Source organism: Coenobita brevimanus, chromosome 21 (assembly GCF_032717465.1).
Source record: "Coenobita brevimanus isolate Jiangsu-jjx chromosome 21, ASM3271746v2, whole genome shotgun sequence".
NCBI classification, from domain to species: Eukaryota; Metazoa; Arthropoda; class Malacostraca; order Decapoda; family Coenobitidae; genus Coenobita; species Coenobita brevimanus.
In genome coordinates, this window is record NC_136974.1 from 14,317,123 (window position 1) to 14,336,006 (window position 18,884).

The 18,884-nt window shown below is 41.8% G+C and overlaps 1 protein-coding gene and 1 pseudogene across 1 annotated transcript in view; both read right to left on the reverse strand.

Moving 5' to 3' along the window:
- Nucleotides 1-18,593, reverse strand: part of Rbp (RIMS binding protein) — a 122,718-nt gene extending 104,125 nt beyond the window's left edge. The window contains exons 1-2 of the mRNA XM_080266560.1: nt 18,063-18,593; nt 3,769-3,993 (exon numbers count right to left, since the gene is read on the reverse strand). Coding sequence (XP_080122686.1) covers nt 3,769-3,993; nt 18,063-18,593 — 756 coding nt within the window. The remainder of the gene's footprint in view (nt 1-3,768; nt 3,994-18,062) is intronic.
- On the reverse strand, nt 15,767-15,886 carry LOC145392333 (5S ribosomal RNA; annotated as a pseudogene).
- Nucleotides 18,594-18,884: the final 291 nt, after the last annotated feature.

Consider the following 18,884-nt stretch of genomic DNA (forward strand, 5'->3'; position numbering starts at 1 on the left):
AAAGTATAAAAAAAAAAAAAAATGAAATTTAATTAAAATATACAAAGAAGGCATCTGCTGATATGTCTCAAATTTTTACTGTAAGGGTGGAGACGAAAATGGAATGGTTTAACAGATGTAAGAAGGCCTTTGATGTTTTAAAAAAATGCATGGCATAAGTTATTGAAAAGATATACAGGAGGCCCCCCACTCTGCGAACTGGTTATGATCCTAAAAAAGTGAATCCTAAGCAATATTTCGTTATGCGAACCCATTATAACATGGGTTAAATAAAATTTGGTTCCAGGACCCAAATTTTTCAACCATTCACCCATATTAACCCCATTCTTGCTCTATCTGAACCAATATTTGTGTGTTTTATGACTCCATTGCAGGGTCACAAGCTCGGATGGTCCTTTTAGCCTGCAGAGACAATATATTTTCCCCTGCCTTCTTGACAGCCTCTGCCAGTTTAAAAATTGTAGATCGATGATGGGACCAGCCCATAGTGTCAAGCTATGTTGTTTGTCTTCTTACTGCTCTCATGCCTCCTTATTATGTCTAATTTCATCTCAAGAGTAAGGCTCTTCCTGGCAAACTTGGTGACTTGTTTGTCAAGGACTGTTGGAGGGCATTTGGGTGGCATGTAAATGCTGCACGTGTAGTAACGAGGTAGAGTACTGTACTGTTTTGGATGGTACGGCAACACTGATTGGTGTGCATATTCTCTGTCAGTGGCACTGTGGTGGAATCACCTGACTGAAAGCACACACGGTTTAAAACAACCCACGGAAAATAAATCATTAAAAGGAATTTTGACGTTTGTTAGGTGAGCAAATGGTAGTAAAACTCGATCTTCGTTGAAGCAAATTTTTGTTGCATCATCATTTGTAAACTGAGGGTCGCCTGTGGTAAAAGAGCACAGAATTCATATATGGAGGCAAGAAATGACTATGAAAAATATATGAATGGAGGAAGACACTGAATATGAAAATTATATAGTAAAAAAAAAATAATAATGTTCCAAAAGTTTGCTAATTTAAAACTGAAAATAAGAGGCATCATAATAAGACTCGGCAATGGGGAAATGCTACTTGAGAAAAAAGGAGAAATGAGAGAAATAATAAATGATAAGCTCCAGTTACTATATGTAATGAAAGATAATTTTTGAGCCTGATGAAGAAGGAGGGCCCAACAACTAATATAGTTCTGAGAGGAATGGGATGTTACAGGTGATAAGGACTTGAATGAAAAGAATGGCAATGAGACCAGATGGGATGGTTTGATGGATTCTGAATGAACTTGTGTAACAAGTGATGTGGCTAATTAATGATGTTACTAAATGAAGTCACAAAGTGTGCAGTGAGGTTGGATGGTGAGGATATGGAGAATGTGAGTGCATTCAAGTACTTGGGTAGTGTGATGAGTAAGGATGGAACTTTGGGGGATGAGGTACGTGAAAGGGTACAGCAGGGAAGAAAGGTTGTTGGTACACTGAAAGCAGTGATGAGAAATAGGGAGGTGAGTATGGAAGTTAAGAAGTCACTGCATGATGGTATTGTGATCCCTACCCTGACGTATGGAAGCGAGGCGTGGACCTTGCAAGAGGGGAACAAGTCAAGAGTGAGAGCAGTGGAAATGAGTTACTTGACAGGAGCATGTGGAGTGACGTGGAGGGACAGGTTGACGAATGAAGAAGTGAAGGAACGTTGTGGGGTAGATGTGGATGTGGTTGAAAAGATTAGGAGAAATACACTGAGGTGGTTTGGACATGTGGAGAGAATGGAGAATGAAAGACTGACTAAGAGGGTGTATGTAGGTGAGGTGGAGGGAGGGAGAGGGAGGCGTAGACCGAGGATGAGGTGGAGGGATGGAGTTGAGAGGTATATGAGGGAGGGGGGGGTGAGTTGGGGGGAGGGTAGTCGAATGGTGGGTGACAGAGTGACTTGGAGGCGTTTTGTCTGCGGCCACCCTTTGCGAGATTAGGGCGTCGGGCTATAGATAGATAGATAGACTAAATGTTCACTGGGCAAAGAAGAATACTAATATTCTAGAAGAGGGCAAATACAGTGTCAATTTACAAAGGATGAAGTACAGACAATAAGCTTTTGCATCAATATCTCTCACCAGTGTTGTTTGTGAACTCTGTGAAAAAAAAAAAAATTATCACAAGATGATGCAGCAGTTCTCTAAGAGAGAGAGAGAGAGAGAGAGAGAGACTTGACTAAAATGCAAAAAAAGAGTTAAAGGCTTGCAAAAATGGAAGAGAGATTCTTTTTTGACAGGTAACGGAAGGACAAGAGCACATTGATATAAACTGAAAAAGAGTGCACATCTTACCGAAGTAAAAAAAAAAAAAAAAAAAAAAAAAAAAGTTTAATTTTCCAAACAGAAAAACAGATATTGGGATAAGTTTGGAAATGGAAGTTATTATAGGAAAGAGCATTTGTGTTCAAAACAGGTGGATACAGACCAAAGTTTATCTTAAATCTTGTATATGACAACAAGGCAAAAATACACACACACACACACACAAACACACACATACACATATGCGCGCGTGACACAAAAAAACTACATCATCACAGTATTTGTCAAATTCTAACTTTCAAGGAAATTTTCACTTCTACAGAAGGTGAGACACATGGCCTGAAATGCATAATTTTTGCATCTATGTCTAGTTTTAGGAAGATGATAAGGCTTCTGCTTAGCAATTTGGAACTTGCTTTAAATTAGAGGATATGTTTCTTACAATGATGATTACATTCCTTCACTACCTTCCATGCAGTTACTAATACCTCAGAGCATACTGAAAACATCTCTGTATGGTCAGGGATAAAAACTTTTACATTTTGCACAAACTAAAAAAATTAACTATCTTCCTTTACCTCTAATTCATGGCTATTTAAAATCACTGTACTCTGCATGCACACAACATTCCACCCCATATTCCTCATGTTCATGTGGAGTAGGAAGACCCACAGCAAAGCTCTTCTGGTATTTTTTAAGACAATTAAAAAAATAAAATGCTAATATATATATCATATATATATATATATATATATATATATATATATATATATATATATATCATCATCATCATCAGCCGTTGAGGTCCACTGCAGGACCGGCCTATCCCTACTGAAGCAGGGACAATACAGCCAATGTATCTCTACCCAGTGGCTTAGGCTGTATGGTAGAGACTGTATGTAGGGTGAGAAGTGCTTGTGAGTGTGACTGTAGTGTTGTAGTGGCTTTGGATGAGTGTGTAGTCTGTGAACCATGTGTAATCACCCTGCCTTAAGCCGATTGGGTGCAAGCATACTAGTGTGCGACACTGGTTCAACCACAGCACCCCTTGTGTCCGCCAAAGTAGCAAGTGGCTTGGTGAACGCTTCCCAAAGTTTTTACAACTCTGGCGGGAGGTGAACCCACACTCACCAGCGTGCGAAATGCACACTCTACCACTGTGCCACAGAGGCTCCGTATATACATATATGTATGTATGAATATATTCATTCATTCATTCATTGCCAGACGCCATGTATCCCAAACGGGGTGGCCAAGGGCTCAGAGTTAATTGTTTTACAGGGAGGGGCACTAATCCTCCACCAACCCCACTCGACACGTAGGGAGAACAATATATATATATAAGTTGCAGAGTAGAACTGGGACATAACTTCCTTTATGCACTGGCCATACAAACAGCTCTCTACCTGATTTAAATAATTTCTTTTGGGACCAGACTCTTACCTTTTAGACTATATATAAGACCATGCAAGCCATTACCTCTGAGTCCACATTAGGCGACAGCTCTTGTGGATCATAGTCATACATGGCAACCATTTTGCGAACAGGCATGTTGGCATAAATGTCCCCCCAACGATCTGCCTGGTGGCCTGGTCCGCCTTGCCCAGGTCCTGCTCCACCGCGTCGCCCGACAGACCCATCTCGCCGTCGTCGTCCACAGTCAGATTCCTTCAGCAGCTCCTGTGCCACTCTGTCATCATCTACCTAAGGGCAGAATGGTTGTAGTAGACTATGTTACAATACAGTCTAATCTTGCTGTATCAGACTAAATAAAGGATACAGTCTTACCAAACTAAAAGTATAAAAGTGTGACATAAGCAAACTTTCCCAATATTAAAGTTTCAGGATATACTGGATCACAGTCCAAAATTTGGGGAAAAAATGTGGTGCACCCATGTAAGTTACAGATACTACAAAGCAAATCATGTGTATCAGTATAGTACTAGATACTATACAATAATATAGTGAGAATGCAGCAGTATGACTGTATACTATTGCAGCTTAACCCTCTCACCCCAAAGGAGTTCTCTTAAGCTTAGTTAAGTCATTTCGTATCATTCAGAATGAAATACAAGGTACTGGCATCCCTCATTTAATGGTATTTTTGTTAATGATATAACACTTTACAAAACTCTCTCACTCACACTCACACACACACACACACACACACACAAACACACACACGTTGCCGATGGAGATGGAGCCCTATGTGGATCATGGGGAAATAATCGCCGAACCAGCATTGAAAAGGAACCTAGCCTATTGTGATTAAGTGAATGAACACGCGAATGGTGGTCCTATCTGATATTGGTGAAAAAAAACGCAGATTTCAGTCGAACAAGAGTACAAAACACAGTGGAAGTGGGAAGTTTTCGTAGGTTGCATCATGGTGGAAGGAGGTAGCTCATTGTTTACATCTGATGGCGGTGAATTTGATGGCTTCTCCGACCAGGATAAGGGTAAAGGAAGTGCTAAACTGAACCAAACAAGGAGTGTAGAAAATGGTGGAGAGGAATGTCCTGCAGATACGGACAATAATTAAAGTCACAGGAATGGATCTTAGAACAGGATAAAGAAATTAAGTTACTTTAGAACAAGTTGGATAACGTCTGGACACGCAGTGCTGAACAACAAAGGCAAGTTACAGAATTAAAACTGAGTAATGAATCTGCCTCAAATGAAATAAAACAGCTCAAGTGGGAAAATAAGAGGTTGAACGAAGAAAGGGACAGGGTAAAAAGTAAACTAGATGAGCATGAATCAAAATCATTGATGCATGATGAACATATTAAGGAAATCAAGGAGCAACACAAGGGGTGGAAGAAAATTTAACAGGACAGAAATATAAATTTGAAAGCGATTATAGAACAACAAAACAAGGAAAAGGTGGAAAAGGAAGTGGTTAGGGTACTGAAAAGTAGAGAGTCTTCAGTCAGGGGTGTGGCAGACAAGAAAAAAATGCGTGATAATTTTAGGACTAAAAGAAAAATGGATGACACAAAGATCAGAAAGGGAAAGAGAAGAACTGAATAAGGCAAAAAAGATAGTATCAGTAGATATGGAGGGTAACAATGAAGCTCAAGAAGAGACTGAAGAAGTGTTTAGGCTAGGAAAGTATGAGGAAGGAGGGGCGAGGCCACTCAAGGTAAAGTTTAAGTCTCAGGTACTGGTAAATGAAATCATCAACAGAACATGGAAATTATCAGCAAAGGAGGAATTCAAGAATGTTTGGATAAGGAGGGTTGCAAATGAGGAAGAAAGAGCTAAAATAAAGGAGCTAATAAAGGAAGCAAAGGCAAAAAATGAACAGAGAATGGAGGAAGAGAAGACGGTGTTCTATTGGAGAGTTATAGATCAGAAATTGAGGAAGTGGTTCCGACGAAGAGAGGGAGAGGAGAGGGAATAAAGAACGAAAAAATTGGAAAGTGCATTATGCTAATGCTAATAGATTAATATAGGAAGGTTAGAAATCAATGATTACTTGAGGCTACATGAACCAGATATTATGTGCTTTATCGAGACCAAGTTAGGAGAGGATATTGATATCCATATGGGAGATGGCAAATACAAACTGTGGAGAAGAGACAGAAAAGAAAAAACGGGAACAGGAATGATGATAGCAGTGAAGAACAATGTCAGTGTGGAAAATGTGGAGCTGGTAGAGGATATGGATGAAGCAATAAATATGAAATTAGAAACTGGAGAGAATGGCAAGAGAGACATTGCAGTGATATATGTTCCCCCTAAGATAAGGGCATGGAATGATGATGAATACCAGATGTTGTTTGACTTGGCTAGTTATCTACAGAATGTGATTGAGAAAAGCAACGACATAATTCTGATGGGTGATTTTAATTGTAATGAGGTGAACTGGGAGGAATGGGACTCAGGAGGCAGTGAAGTTTCGTGGGGCACTACATTGTTAAAAATGGCAATGAATAAAGTAATGACCCAATGGGTCAAAGAAAAGACTAGATTCAACGGTGATGACACGCCAGCAAGACTAGATTTACTGCTAACCAATGAACCTGATGTAATTGAATCTTTGAAATATCAGTGTCCTATAGGAAAAAGTGATCATGTGGTCACTGAGTTCCAGATGACAGTAGGGAACATGGTGCCAAGAGATGAGCTTTATAGGCAGAGAAGATGCAACTTTGAGAAAGCAAACTTTACAGGACTGAGGAAATTTTTGAAAATGTGGATTGGAGAAAATTCAGAGAAACAAGACAGATGCAGTGGAAATGGGGTATAATTCTAGAACTCTATAATTTGGGAGTGGAAAAACAGGTTCCAAGAGGAAGTGGGAATGAAAACAGGAAAAAGGATTGGTTTAACAGGTGTATGACAAAAAAAAAAAAAAAAGAAAGGGACATGGCATGGAACAAATGGTGAAAGAGAGGTAATAATATAACAAAGGAAGAATATAAAAGAACTAGAAATGAATAAACAAGAATATGTAGAGAGGAAGAAAGAAACACTGAAAAAGGTATAATTCATAAATGTAAGGAAGAACCCAAATTGTTTTATAGATTTGTTAATGGCAAATTGAAACAAAGGGAAAGGAATCACCAAACTGAAAGTAGAAGGAGAGGTCTACAAAGATGCGGCAATGCAAGCTGAAATAATGAACAAATGTTTCCAATTGATTCTCACTAAAGAAAGGGATTTTGTGGAGGGGGAGAGAGTGACTAGAAATGTAGTGATAAAAGATACAAAAGTGGAAGCGCAGGAAGTGTATACAGTACTGGAAACTCAAGATGTAAGGAAAGCCCCAGGACCAGATGGAATCTCTACTTGGGTACTGAAAGAATGCAGAGAACAACTGGCAGATAAGATTCATGATTTAATTGTGTGTTCTCTGGAAGAAGGGGAAAGTGCCTTGGGAATGGAAAGGGCCAATGTGGTACAAATTTATAAGGGAGGAAACAAGGAAGAACCCCTGAATTATAGACCAGTGTCCCTGACCAACATAGTTGCAAAATTGTGTGAGAGAATCCTGAAAGGCAGATGGATAGAGTATCTGGAGGAGTTGAACATTCTGGCTGAAAGTCTGTTTAGATTCAAAAGCAGAAGGTCGTGTGTTTCCAACTTGTTGAGCTTTTACTCACGACTGACATGCTACAGAAGAGAGACAGTTGGGTGGATTGTGTGTATTTACATTTGGAGAAAGCCTTTGACAACCTACCTCACAAGTGACTAATGTGGAAATTGGAACACATAGGACTGAAGGGGAACCTCCTGGAGTGGATGAGAGATTTCTTGAGAGACAGACAAATTAGGACAGTAATAAAGGACAAGATGTCTGGATGGAAGGAGGTAACAAGTGGAGTCCCACAGGGCTCGGTGTTAGTGCCAGTAATGTTCTTGATTTACATAAATGATATGGTAGATGGAATGAAGAGTTATGCAAGTCTGTTTGCTGATGATGCAAAAATGTTGAGGAGATTAGAAGTTGAGGAAGACTGTAAAATGCTGCAGGAAGACTTGAATAGGATTCACGATTAGAGCCAGATATGGGAAATAATATTCAATGCAAAAAAAATGTAAAATACTGGAAATGGGTAAGAGTACCAAGAGGCCATCACTGAATTATATGATGGGTAATGAATCAATCACAAAAGTGAGAGAAGAGAAAGGTTTGGGAATGCTGGTCCAGGATAATTTGTTACTGGAAAAACACATTAAAAAGATACAGCTACTGCAAATTGACTTAGGACCTCCCCCCACAAGGTATTAAAAAACATAGAAATCATAGTATATCACAATGTTTGTTCATGAAATGCCATTCATTAATATGAAATCATGTTTCCCTTGTTTTTCAGGACCAGTTGGATGTGTTTTGTCATGGCATTACTTAGATCTCTAAAGTAATCTAAGGACATTTCTTTGCACCAAACACTTGTCAGTTCAGTCTTAAGGTTGTCCAGATTGGGTGTCTTCTTTTCTGCCATGACTCTTCATCTCTGCCCAGCAGTTTTCTATCGGATTTAGATCAGGACTGTTGCCAGGCCAGTCGAGGACCTCAATCTGACTATCCTGAAGCCATTTTGTCACCATTCTTGACTTGTGACATGAAGCTGAATCGTGCATGAAAAAGTCGCACCCATGAATAACAAAAAAGTTTAACAAATGATGTTTCAGAACTTGAATGTACTGGCCACCATTCATCATCAAGTTCTTAAGAAGAAAGTAGAGGCCTCTCCTTTTCATTTCGCCTGAGAAACACCCCCATACCATTGCTGACTGTGGGTGCTTAACCCCTAAGGTACGCAATTCTCCAGTCTTGACTACCCCCCAGGCTGAAAAAACAGGCCTACTTTTCGACTTTCTCAAATGATAAAAGTTTTAGCCCAATTTATAGAGCTTGAATTTACACACCTGAAAACACAAACCCCACCCTCCTAGACCCAACAGTTACCAAGCTATGGCCCATCAAAGTTGATAAGAGTTACTCGTCATGGCCCTGGCGAGAAAGAAAATACGCTGCTTGCACCTGTTTTCTTCACAAAAATACAAATAAAAATCACAAAAAAAAAATTTTCTGGTGTGTATAGATGTTATAAACCGTTGTAATGTGCTTAGAAAAAAATAAAATGGTGATAAACCAGCCCAATAAATATGATAAATACCGTAGTAAAAATCTCCACTCCTCTCCTCTCCCCATACCTTCAATCCCCGCCCTCCTCTTCACTTCCCTTCCCTTCCCTTCCCTTCCCTCCCTACCTCTCCCTTCCCCTCCTCTCCCCTCGCCTAACCTCCCCTTCCCCTTTCCCCTTCCCCTCCTCTCCCCTTGCCTAAACTCCCCTTCCCCTTTCCCCTCCTCCTCCCTGCCGAGCTGTCAAATCTAGCTAGGGAAAATAGTCATGAACCCCTCAATAAAAATATGATAAATAGTAAAAATTATTCTCCCCTCCTCTCCCCTCCCCATACCTCCAGTCCCCTCCCTCCCCTTCCCTTCCCTCCCCTCCTCTCTCCTCCCCTTCCCTCCCCTCCCCTCATCTAATCCCCCCTCCCCTCCCCTCTGAGCTGTCAAGTCTAGCTAGGGAAAATAAAATTTCTTTTTTGAGTGGGTTTCAAATAAAGACAGCTAAATATTTATGGTATGTCTGAAAAAAAAAAGGCACCATATGTTCAGACGTATAAAATGTATGAAGAAATAAATAAGAATGAAGAAAATACACTATAATCTTTGACAGGTTCACAATTATATCCATAGAGAGGTAAAGCAGGCTGATAACAAGGATTTTCTCCCCAAAAAAACACATAAAAACAAATCAAACATATAATAATTGTGTGCATATCTGTATGCAAAGACACAAATAAATTACAGGCAATGATTAAAAAAAGCATGCCATAAAGCATAAAAAATACGCAAAGTATTCGAAGCCGGGAGGTGAGGATACTGAGTGCTAGGGAGTGGAAGTGGGTGGTGAGGGGTGAGGGTTGGAGTGGGTGGTGGTGGTGGTGGGAGGTGGTAAGACCAGGAGGCGGTGTATGGGGATGGGGGGATGGGAGACCACCACCAGACACAAAGGAAGGGCCAAACTGGAGTACAGGGACATGGAGGGAGGGTAGGGAGGAAATACCCTCCCCCTAGATGACTGGGGGTGGACATGGGGGGGATCCACATGGAAGGGGGGGATGCATGAGGAGGGTGTGGGAGGGGTGGTGGTGGTGGTAAAAATGGTGGGAGGTAGGGTAGTAACAAGGTAGTGGGGCAGAGGGACGTGGCGAGAGGGAGGTGGGGGGTACACCCCTCACTGCCTAGGTATGGGCCTGGGTCCCCCCCTCCGGTGTGTCCAACACTTAGTTCTGATTGGTTAGAAGCCATCTACGTCACAGCCGAGGTAGAGCCAGCTGCCGCAAGTTTTTTGTGGATGTTGCACGATCGGCGTTGCTCATCCTTTTAAGGAATTGCGCAAAAAGCTTGATCAATGAGCTTAGTACTTCAGGGGTTAACAGCTGGCACCGTGTAAGCAGGGTCATATCATCTACAGGAGGTAGGGCGATGAACCTTGGCAGAACGCACCTGGAACACTTGAAATGTGCTTTCATCGGAAATCATAACTTTTCTCCATTCATCCAATGTCCAGTGTGCATACTTCTTGGCAAACTTAATGTGCTGCTTCTTCATGCAGTCCGTGAGAAGCGGTTTCTTGGCTGCGGTGTGGCTTGGCAAACCCAGCTCCTTCTGAAAGTGGTGTTGGATAGAGCATTCTCTTCAATTCTGCTGCTATCAGTCAAGGATACTTGATTACTTTCCTCTTCAGAAGCATATCTGTACCCTCTGGAAGTCGTCCTCTTCTTTCCACCACCATGCTTGTGCTCTGGTACGACATCAGGTGGCAGGCCGCACGTTGCAGCAAGAATCTTCATGACGGTCGACTTTGTGCGTCCAGTACATTCACAAATCGTGAAGATAGGGACATTATCCTACCTTCATGCAATGATACGGACCCTCTCATCCCTTGAGCAGTACTTTCCAGGCATGACAACTCAACTCCAGGAAAATAACAGGGCAAACAGTAATGCATATGAAAAAAGAAGGAGGTGCGAGCTCGGAGAGACGGGAACACATACTCCCACTCTTGCTTCTGGGCAAGCACTGATGTGCTGAGTGTTTCACCACCTCCTGCCAACACCAGAGGAGTTGCCAGTTACTTCTTGCCCAAAAAATTCACTTGGTAGAGGTGGAAACACAAAGCAAAGACAGACAACTCTCCCATAGCAATTCTGCGTGTAGTATAATGGGGTGAAATTTCCCGCATTGCTTAGAGGCAATGTGGGGATCCTCTCTTTGGCTCAGTGGTAACGTGCACACATGTGATGTGTGGGGGCCTGAGATCAAATCTCGGCTAGACCAGTGATTAATTTGTAAAGTTGCATTTCAGTTATTACATTGGTTGGCAGCAGTGTGGGATGTGAGGCGGGGCTTGGTTGGCAATTTGATGTTGGTCCTTGTTTAGTTGACAGCGTCCCTGTCCTTACATCCCAGGGATGGGCTGTTTCGGTGTAGTCCACAGCCTCCCCATGGTGGCCTCCGATGCTTACGCTACCTTGTGTGTTCGAAACTCACCAAATTAATCACCAAGGGGAGAAAAGAGGGATGTAATGGTGTGTACAAAAGCCCGTGTTCCCTAGAGGTAAAGTGGGGCATGCTCTCTTTGACTCAGTGGTAATGTGTGCGCGTATGATGCATTGGGGCCTGAGATCGAATCTCGGCTAGACCAGTGATTAATTTGTTAATTTTCATTTCAGTTATTACAGTAGGTCCTAAGTCAATTTGTGGTGAGTGTAGTTAGAGAGATGTACAATCTCTTGACTATATGCGAGTGGCATTCCATTAATTTGGATGAGGAGATGATGAAAAAATTGATAGTGGCCATAATCTACCCCAGGTTGGAAAATGCAACACAAAAAGAAAGATATAAACAAGATCGAGATAATACAAAGAACAGCAACCAAGATGGTCCCCAGCCTCGCAGATCTGTCTTATGAAGAGAGGCTGGAAAAGCTGGATCTGCCTTCTCTAGAAGAGAGGAGAGAGGTGACATGATTGCAGTGTTCGGGGCCATGATGGGAGTAGATAAAACAGATGAAAAAGGTCTGTTTGTATGGGATGGGAGAGTAACAAGAGGACACGGGGTGGAACTGAAAAAGCCAAATTGCTTGAAAGATATCAAGAAATATAGTTTTCCATATAGATGCATAGACCTGTGGAACAGCCTGGACAAAGAAAGCATCCAGTCTAAAATCTTAAACTAGTTCAAAGCAAAATTGGACTTACTGAGAAAAAGAGACAGAATCCCACAAGTGTAGCTCATTTCCTGTATATCACAACTAGGTAAATACAACACACACACACACACACACACACACACACACACACACACACACACACACACAGGTACCAAAATACAAAGGAGGGAATAAGGAAGAACCCCAGAATTATAGACCAGTGTCCCTGACCAGCACGGTCGTGAAATTGTGCGGGAGAATCCTAAAAGATAGATAAAATATCTGGAGGAGATGGACATTTTGGCTGAGAGTCAGTTTGAATTCAGAAATGGAAGGTTGTGCATCTCAAATTTGTTGGGCTTCTACTCAACAGCTATTGATGTGCAATAAGAAAGAGATACTTGGGTGGACTGTGTGTACTAAGGTCTGGAGAAAGCCTTTGACAAGGTATCCCACTGGCAACTTATGTGGAAACTGAAGCACATAGGAGGATTAAAGGGAAACCTCTTGGAGTGGATGAAAGACTTCATGAAAAACAGGCAGATGAGGACAGTAATAAAAGGCAAGATGTCAGGGTGCAGGCAGGTAACAAGTGGAGTCCTGCAGGGATCGCTGTTGGTGCCTGTAACGTTCCTGGTTAACATTAATGGTATGGTGGATGGAATGAACAATTATGTAAGTCCGTCTGCAGATGATACAAAGATCATGGGGAGAGTAAAAGTCAAAGAAGGTTGTAAAATGCTGCAGGAAAATCTGGACAGGATTTACAATAGGAGCAGGGTATGAGAAATGAATTTCAATGCAAAAAAATGCAAAACATGGAAAATAGGTGAAAGTACAAATAGGCCTTCCCCGAATTACTCGATAGGAAATGATCTGATTACAAAGCGAGAGAAGAGACGGACCTGAGAGTGCTGGTCCTCGATAATTTGTCACCCGAAAAACACATTAATAAGATTGTCAAAGAGACATAAGCTCCTGACGAACATAAAGGTGGCATTTCATAACATGGATGAAGAGATGATGAAAAAACTGACAGTGGCTCTGACCCGCCCCAGGTTGGAATAGGGGCAGTGGTGTGATTCCCACATAAAAAGAATGATACAAACAAGATCGAGAGAATACAAAGAACAGAAACCAAGATCGTCCCTAGCCTCGCAGATCTATCGTACAAGGAAAGCCTAGAAAAAATGGGTCTACCTTCCTTAGAAGAAAGAAGAGATAGGAGTGACATTATTTCAGTGTTCAGTGTCATGACGGGTGTGGAGAAAACTGACAGAGAAGATCTGCTTGTATAGGATGAGGGTGCAAGAAGAGGACATAGAAAGGAATTGAAAAAGACAAGTTGCTTGAAGGATACCAAGAAATACAGTTCACTATATAGATGCTCTAACCTGTGGAACAGCTTGGAAAAAGAGATCGGACAGTCCAAAAACTTGAATATTCGAGTTTCAAGCTAAATTAAGTCTGACCATATGAGACAAGGAGACAAGACCCCACAAGCATGGCTTGTTTCTTGTATATCACAACAAGGTAAATACAACTAGGTAAATACACACACTTTGGAGTTGCTGACTGGGAGGTCCTCAGACAGTACTTCTTTGATTTTCCCTGGAACGATTATTGTTTCCATGGCCAGGAGCCATCCGAGTGTCCCATGCGCATTACGGAGGTTATTCTCTCAAGCATGGAAGCATACATTCCTTTCTCATATCTTTTGACTAATGCAAAAAAGCCTTGGTTTAGTCACATTCGTTCTAATGCTGTCCAAAATAAGGAGGTTACCGCAGTGCGCAATTCGCCTTGTGCACGAGTGACCAAAAATCATAACCAAAAACCCTTTAATGCGTGAGTTTACCGCACAGAACGCGAGGCAGAAGCAAGGAGTGGCTCAAAAATGCCATTTTCTACTAGTGAGCGACCACCCCCCACAGAGCGCGTCACGTGTCGTCACGTTGATGTGCCAGACAGAGTCAAGTTGAGCAGCCGAGCGTGATGGAAGGCAGGATTGAGCTGTGTATGTCAAACATTAGCAAGATCCTTGCTGCCGTGGATAGCTCAAGGAAGAGGTGAAGGAACAGGAAGTGAACAACCTAAGAACGGAGGAACTTCTGGTTGGTATCGACAAACTCTTCCGTTTCTACACAGACAGGCACAGGGAAGAAATAAACAGGAGAAGACAGACGCTCATAACAAGCTACACACAGCGGGCTCAAGTTGGTGAAATAGCAGAACCATCGATATCGTCTGCTCCTGTTCCTGTTGAGGATGAAGAGGATGCAATGTCAGAAGTGTCAGCATTGGACTTTGAAGGGTTTATGGCCGGAGTGAGTGACTTTGATGCTCCTGGGGAAGGTGATCAAGAGGAGTCTGCGGAGGGAAGTGTTGGTGTGGTGGGGAGTGCGGCGCTGTAAGTGTTGCCGTGCCTCAGAACCCCTGTTTTTTAAGGTCATCAGGCCTGTTGTCTACTGTTGTTAAGGTGACTACCCATATTTTTGTTATTGTAGCTATAGCTTTAGTACAATGTCTGAAACATATGACCTTTATTATGTCTCTAAGGGCCAAAAAATGTCCAGGTATGAGGAGGTACCGCCCATATGTAATTATTCCCATAAGATTATGTATTCCTAGTACACGAATTCCCAGTGCGCAAGCTCGTGCACCGCCCAATCTCTCACGCACTGTGCGAGCCCACTGTATATAGAAGGAAGAGGACAACGAGCATTGACGTAAGCAGCATCTTCATTCAAATGTTTCGACATATAAAATGTCATCATCAGTGATCTAAAAATGGGAAACAAAAAACAAGTCAAAAACACTAAATGTTTTTTACTTGTTTTTTGTTTCCCATTTTTAGATCACTGATGACGACATTTTATATGTCGAAACGTCTGAATAAAGATGCTGCTTACGTCAACACTCGTTGTCCTCTTCCTTCTGAAATTGAGGTTCCCTACGAACACCTCACTACCCAAGTATATATATATATATATATATATATATTTTTCCACAAAGGGGGGGGGCCATGGCCACATGGCCCCTCCCTTGGTATGCCACTGAGGGCAAGCATAAAAAGCTAAGTTTTTTTTTGAGATTTTAGGTTACTTGGTCCTTGGCCCCCCCCCAAATATATATATATATATATATATATATATATATATATATTTATATCATCATCAGCCATTTAAGTATCCACTGCAGGACCGGCCTATCCCGACCGAAGTCGGGATGATACAACCAATGTATCTCTACCAAGTGGCTTAGGCTGTCTGGTAGAGATTGTATGAAGGGTGAGAAATGCTTGTAAGCGTAATTGTAGTGTTGGAGAGGCTTTGGATGTGTGTGTAGTCTGTTAACCAAGTGTAATCGGCCCGCGCAAGCTGACTGGGAGCAAGCATACTTTATAGCATGCGACACTGGTTCAACCACAGCACCCTTTGTGTCTGCCAATGCAGTACATGGCCAGGTGAACACTCCCAAAGTTTATTACCCTGGCGGGGCGCGAACCCTGGTTCACCCGTGTACGAAACACACACTCTACCACTGTACCACAGAGGCTCCATATATATATATACTGTATATATATATATATATATATATATATATATATATATATATATTCATTCATTCATTGCCAGACGCCATGTATCCCAAACGGGGTGGCCAAGGGCTTAGAGTTAATTGTTTTACAGGGAGGGGCACTAATCCTCCACCAACCCCACTTGACACGTAGGGATGCCAACAGCATCTGGTGTTCCCAGGCGGTCACCCATTCGAGTACTAACCAGACCCAACGTTGCTTAACTTCGCTAATCGGACGGGAAGCGGTGTACTCAACGTGGTATATACAGTATATATATATATACTGTATATGTATATATATATATATATATATATATATATATATATATATATATATATATATATATATATATATATATATATATATATACTGAATATATATATATATATATATATATATAATATCTATCTATCTATCTATTGCCGGACGCCTCAATCCCGTTTGGGGTGGCCACAAACAAATCACCTCCATGTCGCCCTGTCCCTCGCCATTTCACTACCCTGCTCCCAACTCACACCCCCCTCTCTCATAAAATATACAAACATTAAATAATACTTTCTCCGATTACAAAAATTCGCCCTACCTACATATGCTGACAAACAGTTTTAAAATCCAGCTTAAATAATGCATACCTGAATAAACTGCTTATGTATTATACTCAGTGGTATCTCAAAAATGACAGTTTTCTGATTTTATCCACTGGTTGCTCTGACAACTGCTCATCAGCTTCATCTGTTTCAACTGCATTATCAACAAGAAAATTATGTTGGATATGTCTTGTCTTTAACTGTTTGTAACCGAGATTAATACAGTGATTAAATTATCATAATTTTTTAATGTTATTGCTATTAGTTTATTACAATTGTAAAGCTGTTTGATCTAAATGTTAGCATTTAATTTTAGTAGTATAAGGTTACTGGAGAGACTGAATCATAACTCAGTGGCACAGAGTATTTAAAAATGACTTTAGAATATGCTATATTTATGTCGCATACTCATTCTATATGGCTTACAGCACCCCCCCCCCGAACCCCCCAGCTGTACAGCTCACTGCGCTTGCCAAAGTCATGGGCTGCAGTTAAAAAGATAAAAAAAAAAACGGGCCCCCCCCCCCCCTTTTCAACTTTCTGGGTTCACCACTGCTTGCCCTCAATGCCCTCAGTAGCACCATACTTTCCACTAAGGTTTACATCCTAGCCACAAGAAAGTTATCAGCCTACTTCTTTGGTAAGCACAAAGGCATTTCAATGGCTTTGCAAGCACAGTGAATGTAAACACTGACCGGCCATCTTGACTCAAATACCTGACTTTCAACTTGCATTGGATTGGAGGCACTGTGTATGCATGGGATTGTTGTACACGGCCACCACAATTACCATATAAGTGAATTTCACCATTGTTACCACAAAATTGAGCATAACTTTTAGTTCATTGTTCTACTGATTGATTGCATACCATACTGATGTATACTGAGACCTGACTGTACCTTGACTTTGATGGCCTGTCAAACCATATAAGGGTCTCCCCAGGGCCAGATAATCCCAAACATGCAACAGTTCCCAACAGAGCAGCACAAGTGATACCTTGTACACTGATTTCCTGCCGTGAATGACAGCAAATGCAAGGTAAAGTACCTACTAAGTTTTCAAAACCACCTTCAAATGGCTAGACTCCTGGAATCAAGTGGTCAACAGATACCATACAATCCAGAAGACTAGCCCAGGAAACTTTAGTGGGCTGGGCCTACAGCATGGAAGTAAAGCTCTCTCACCTAAGAGCAGTCCAGCAAGAAGCACCAAAGAACAGTCACAGGGGCTGGTTAGGCATTGCATGACAGGAGTGGGCTACACATGACACAAAAGTCACATTTCATTTGTCTGTCTCCAGTTTGACTGGGACTCCTATAATCCCAGTCTCTCACAACCTGTGAGTGCTCAATGACATGATTTTTAGAGGGATCCAAAGCCTGTTTTTCTATGCATGAGGTACTGGTAGGGTCCTCAATAATGTATAGATTTTTTAATAGAAGGAGGGAAGAGATTTTATTCCTATAACTACAGTTAAAGCAGGAGTAATATGGCTTAGCTTCGTACGGACACCACGCCCTAAAAGATAAGATAAACCTATCTCTCCTGAGAGAGAGAGAGAATGTAATATTTGTCACAATGTGAATTTTTCAGCTTAGATTTTAACCCTACATACTTGGGGCTGAATGTTGCCACCTGAGTTGTGATTGTGTGGCTAGTCATTGAGCTCACAGCCACATTTCACTAACATGGTACTGTACCAACTCTCAGATCTAAGCCCCTTATCTACTACAGTGCCAAAGTAATACTTTATTAAACAGGATTTTATTAGGTGAAGAGTTGGTTAGATGAGCAATGAAGTTACTTACATTAGCCTAAATATTGGTCAACAACATCCAGCTACTTAAAAATATAAGGCTCACCTGAACTTCAGAAACCATGTTGCAGGGTACGAAACCAGAATGTCCTCCACATTCTCCCCAGTAGAACCCATCAGGATCCTTGTCTCCATATACTCTGATCAGCTGACCTTCCTTGAACCCTAATTCCTCATCACAAGCATCAGGGTTTGGGCTCATGGTAGGGGGATCATAATCAAATAAGGCTACAAATATGCGAGTATGTTGGTCCCCAGCTCCACCCCGTCCCCGACCATAGTCCCGTCCATATTCCCCGCCACGGTGCCGATCATTTTCATATCTATCTCGTGGATCTCGAGGGTCACGAGGGTCCCTAGGTGCATGGGGATCCCTGGCATAGGGGTCTCGTCGATCCCGGGAATCACGATAGTGGGGATCTCTTGGGTCACGAGGGTCCCGTGGATGGCCCCGATGCTGAGCAGGCCGGCCTCGGTCCACATGTGGTCTGGGGTGCTGCTGGGGTCCCCGGGGATCAAACCTCCCCCGACCTCCAGGTCCAGACATCTCGTAGTCATCCTCTGGATAGCCCTCCATCCCTACATGCACACTTTCATTCTCCTTTGTGATTTCTGTTGGAGAGGTTATAACTTCAGAATTATGAAGCTGTAGGTACTAGTGTAAACGTCTGGTACTACCTTCAGCTACTGGCTACTTTTTTGAGCTACAAACATTTCTTTGGTCTATAGATTTTTTCCTAACAATTGGTAGTCTTTGAATACTGTACTTATGTAACTAATGACCAGAACTGCAAGACGCATCTTTTCTACTATACAACATTTCTCAATAAATTTCTTGGTAATACAGTACTGGAATATCTCTATACAG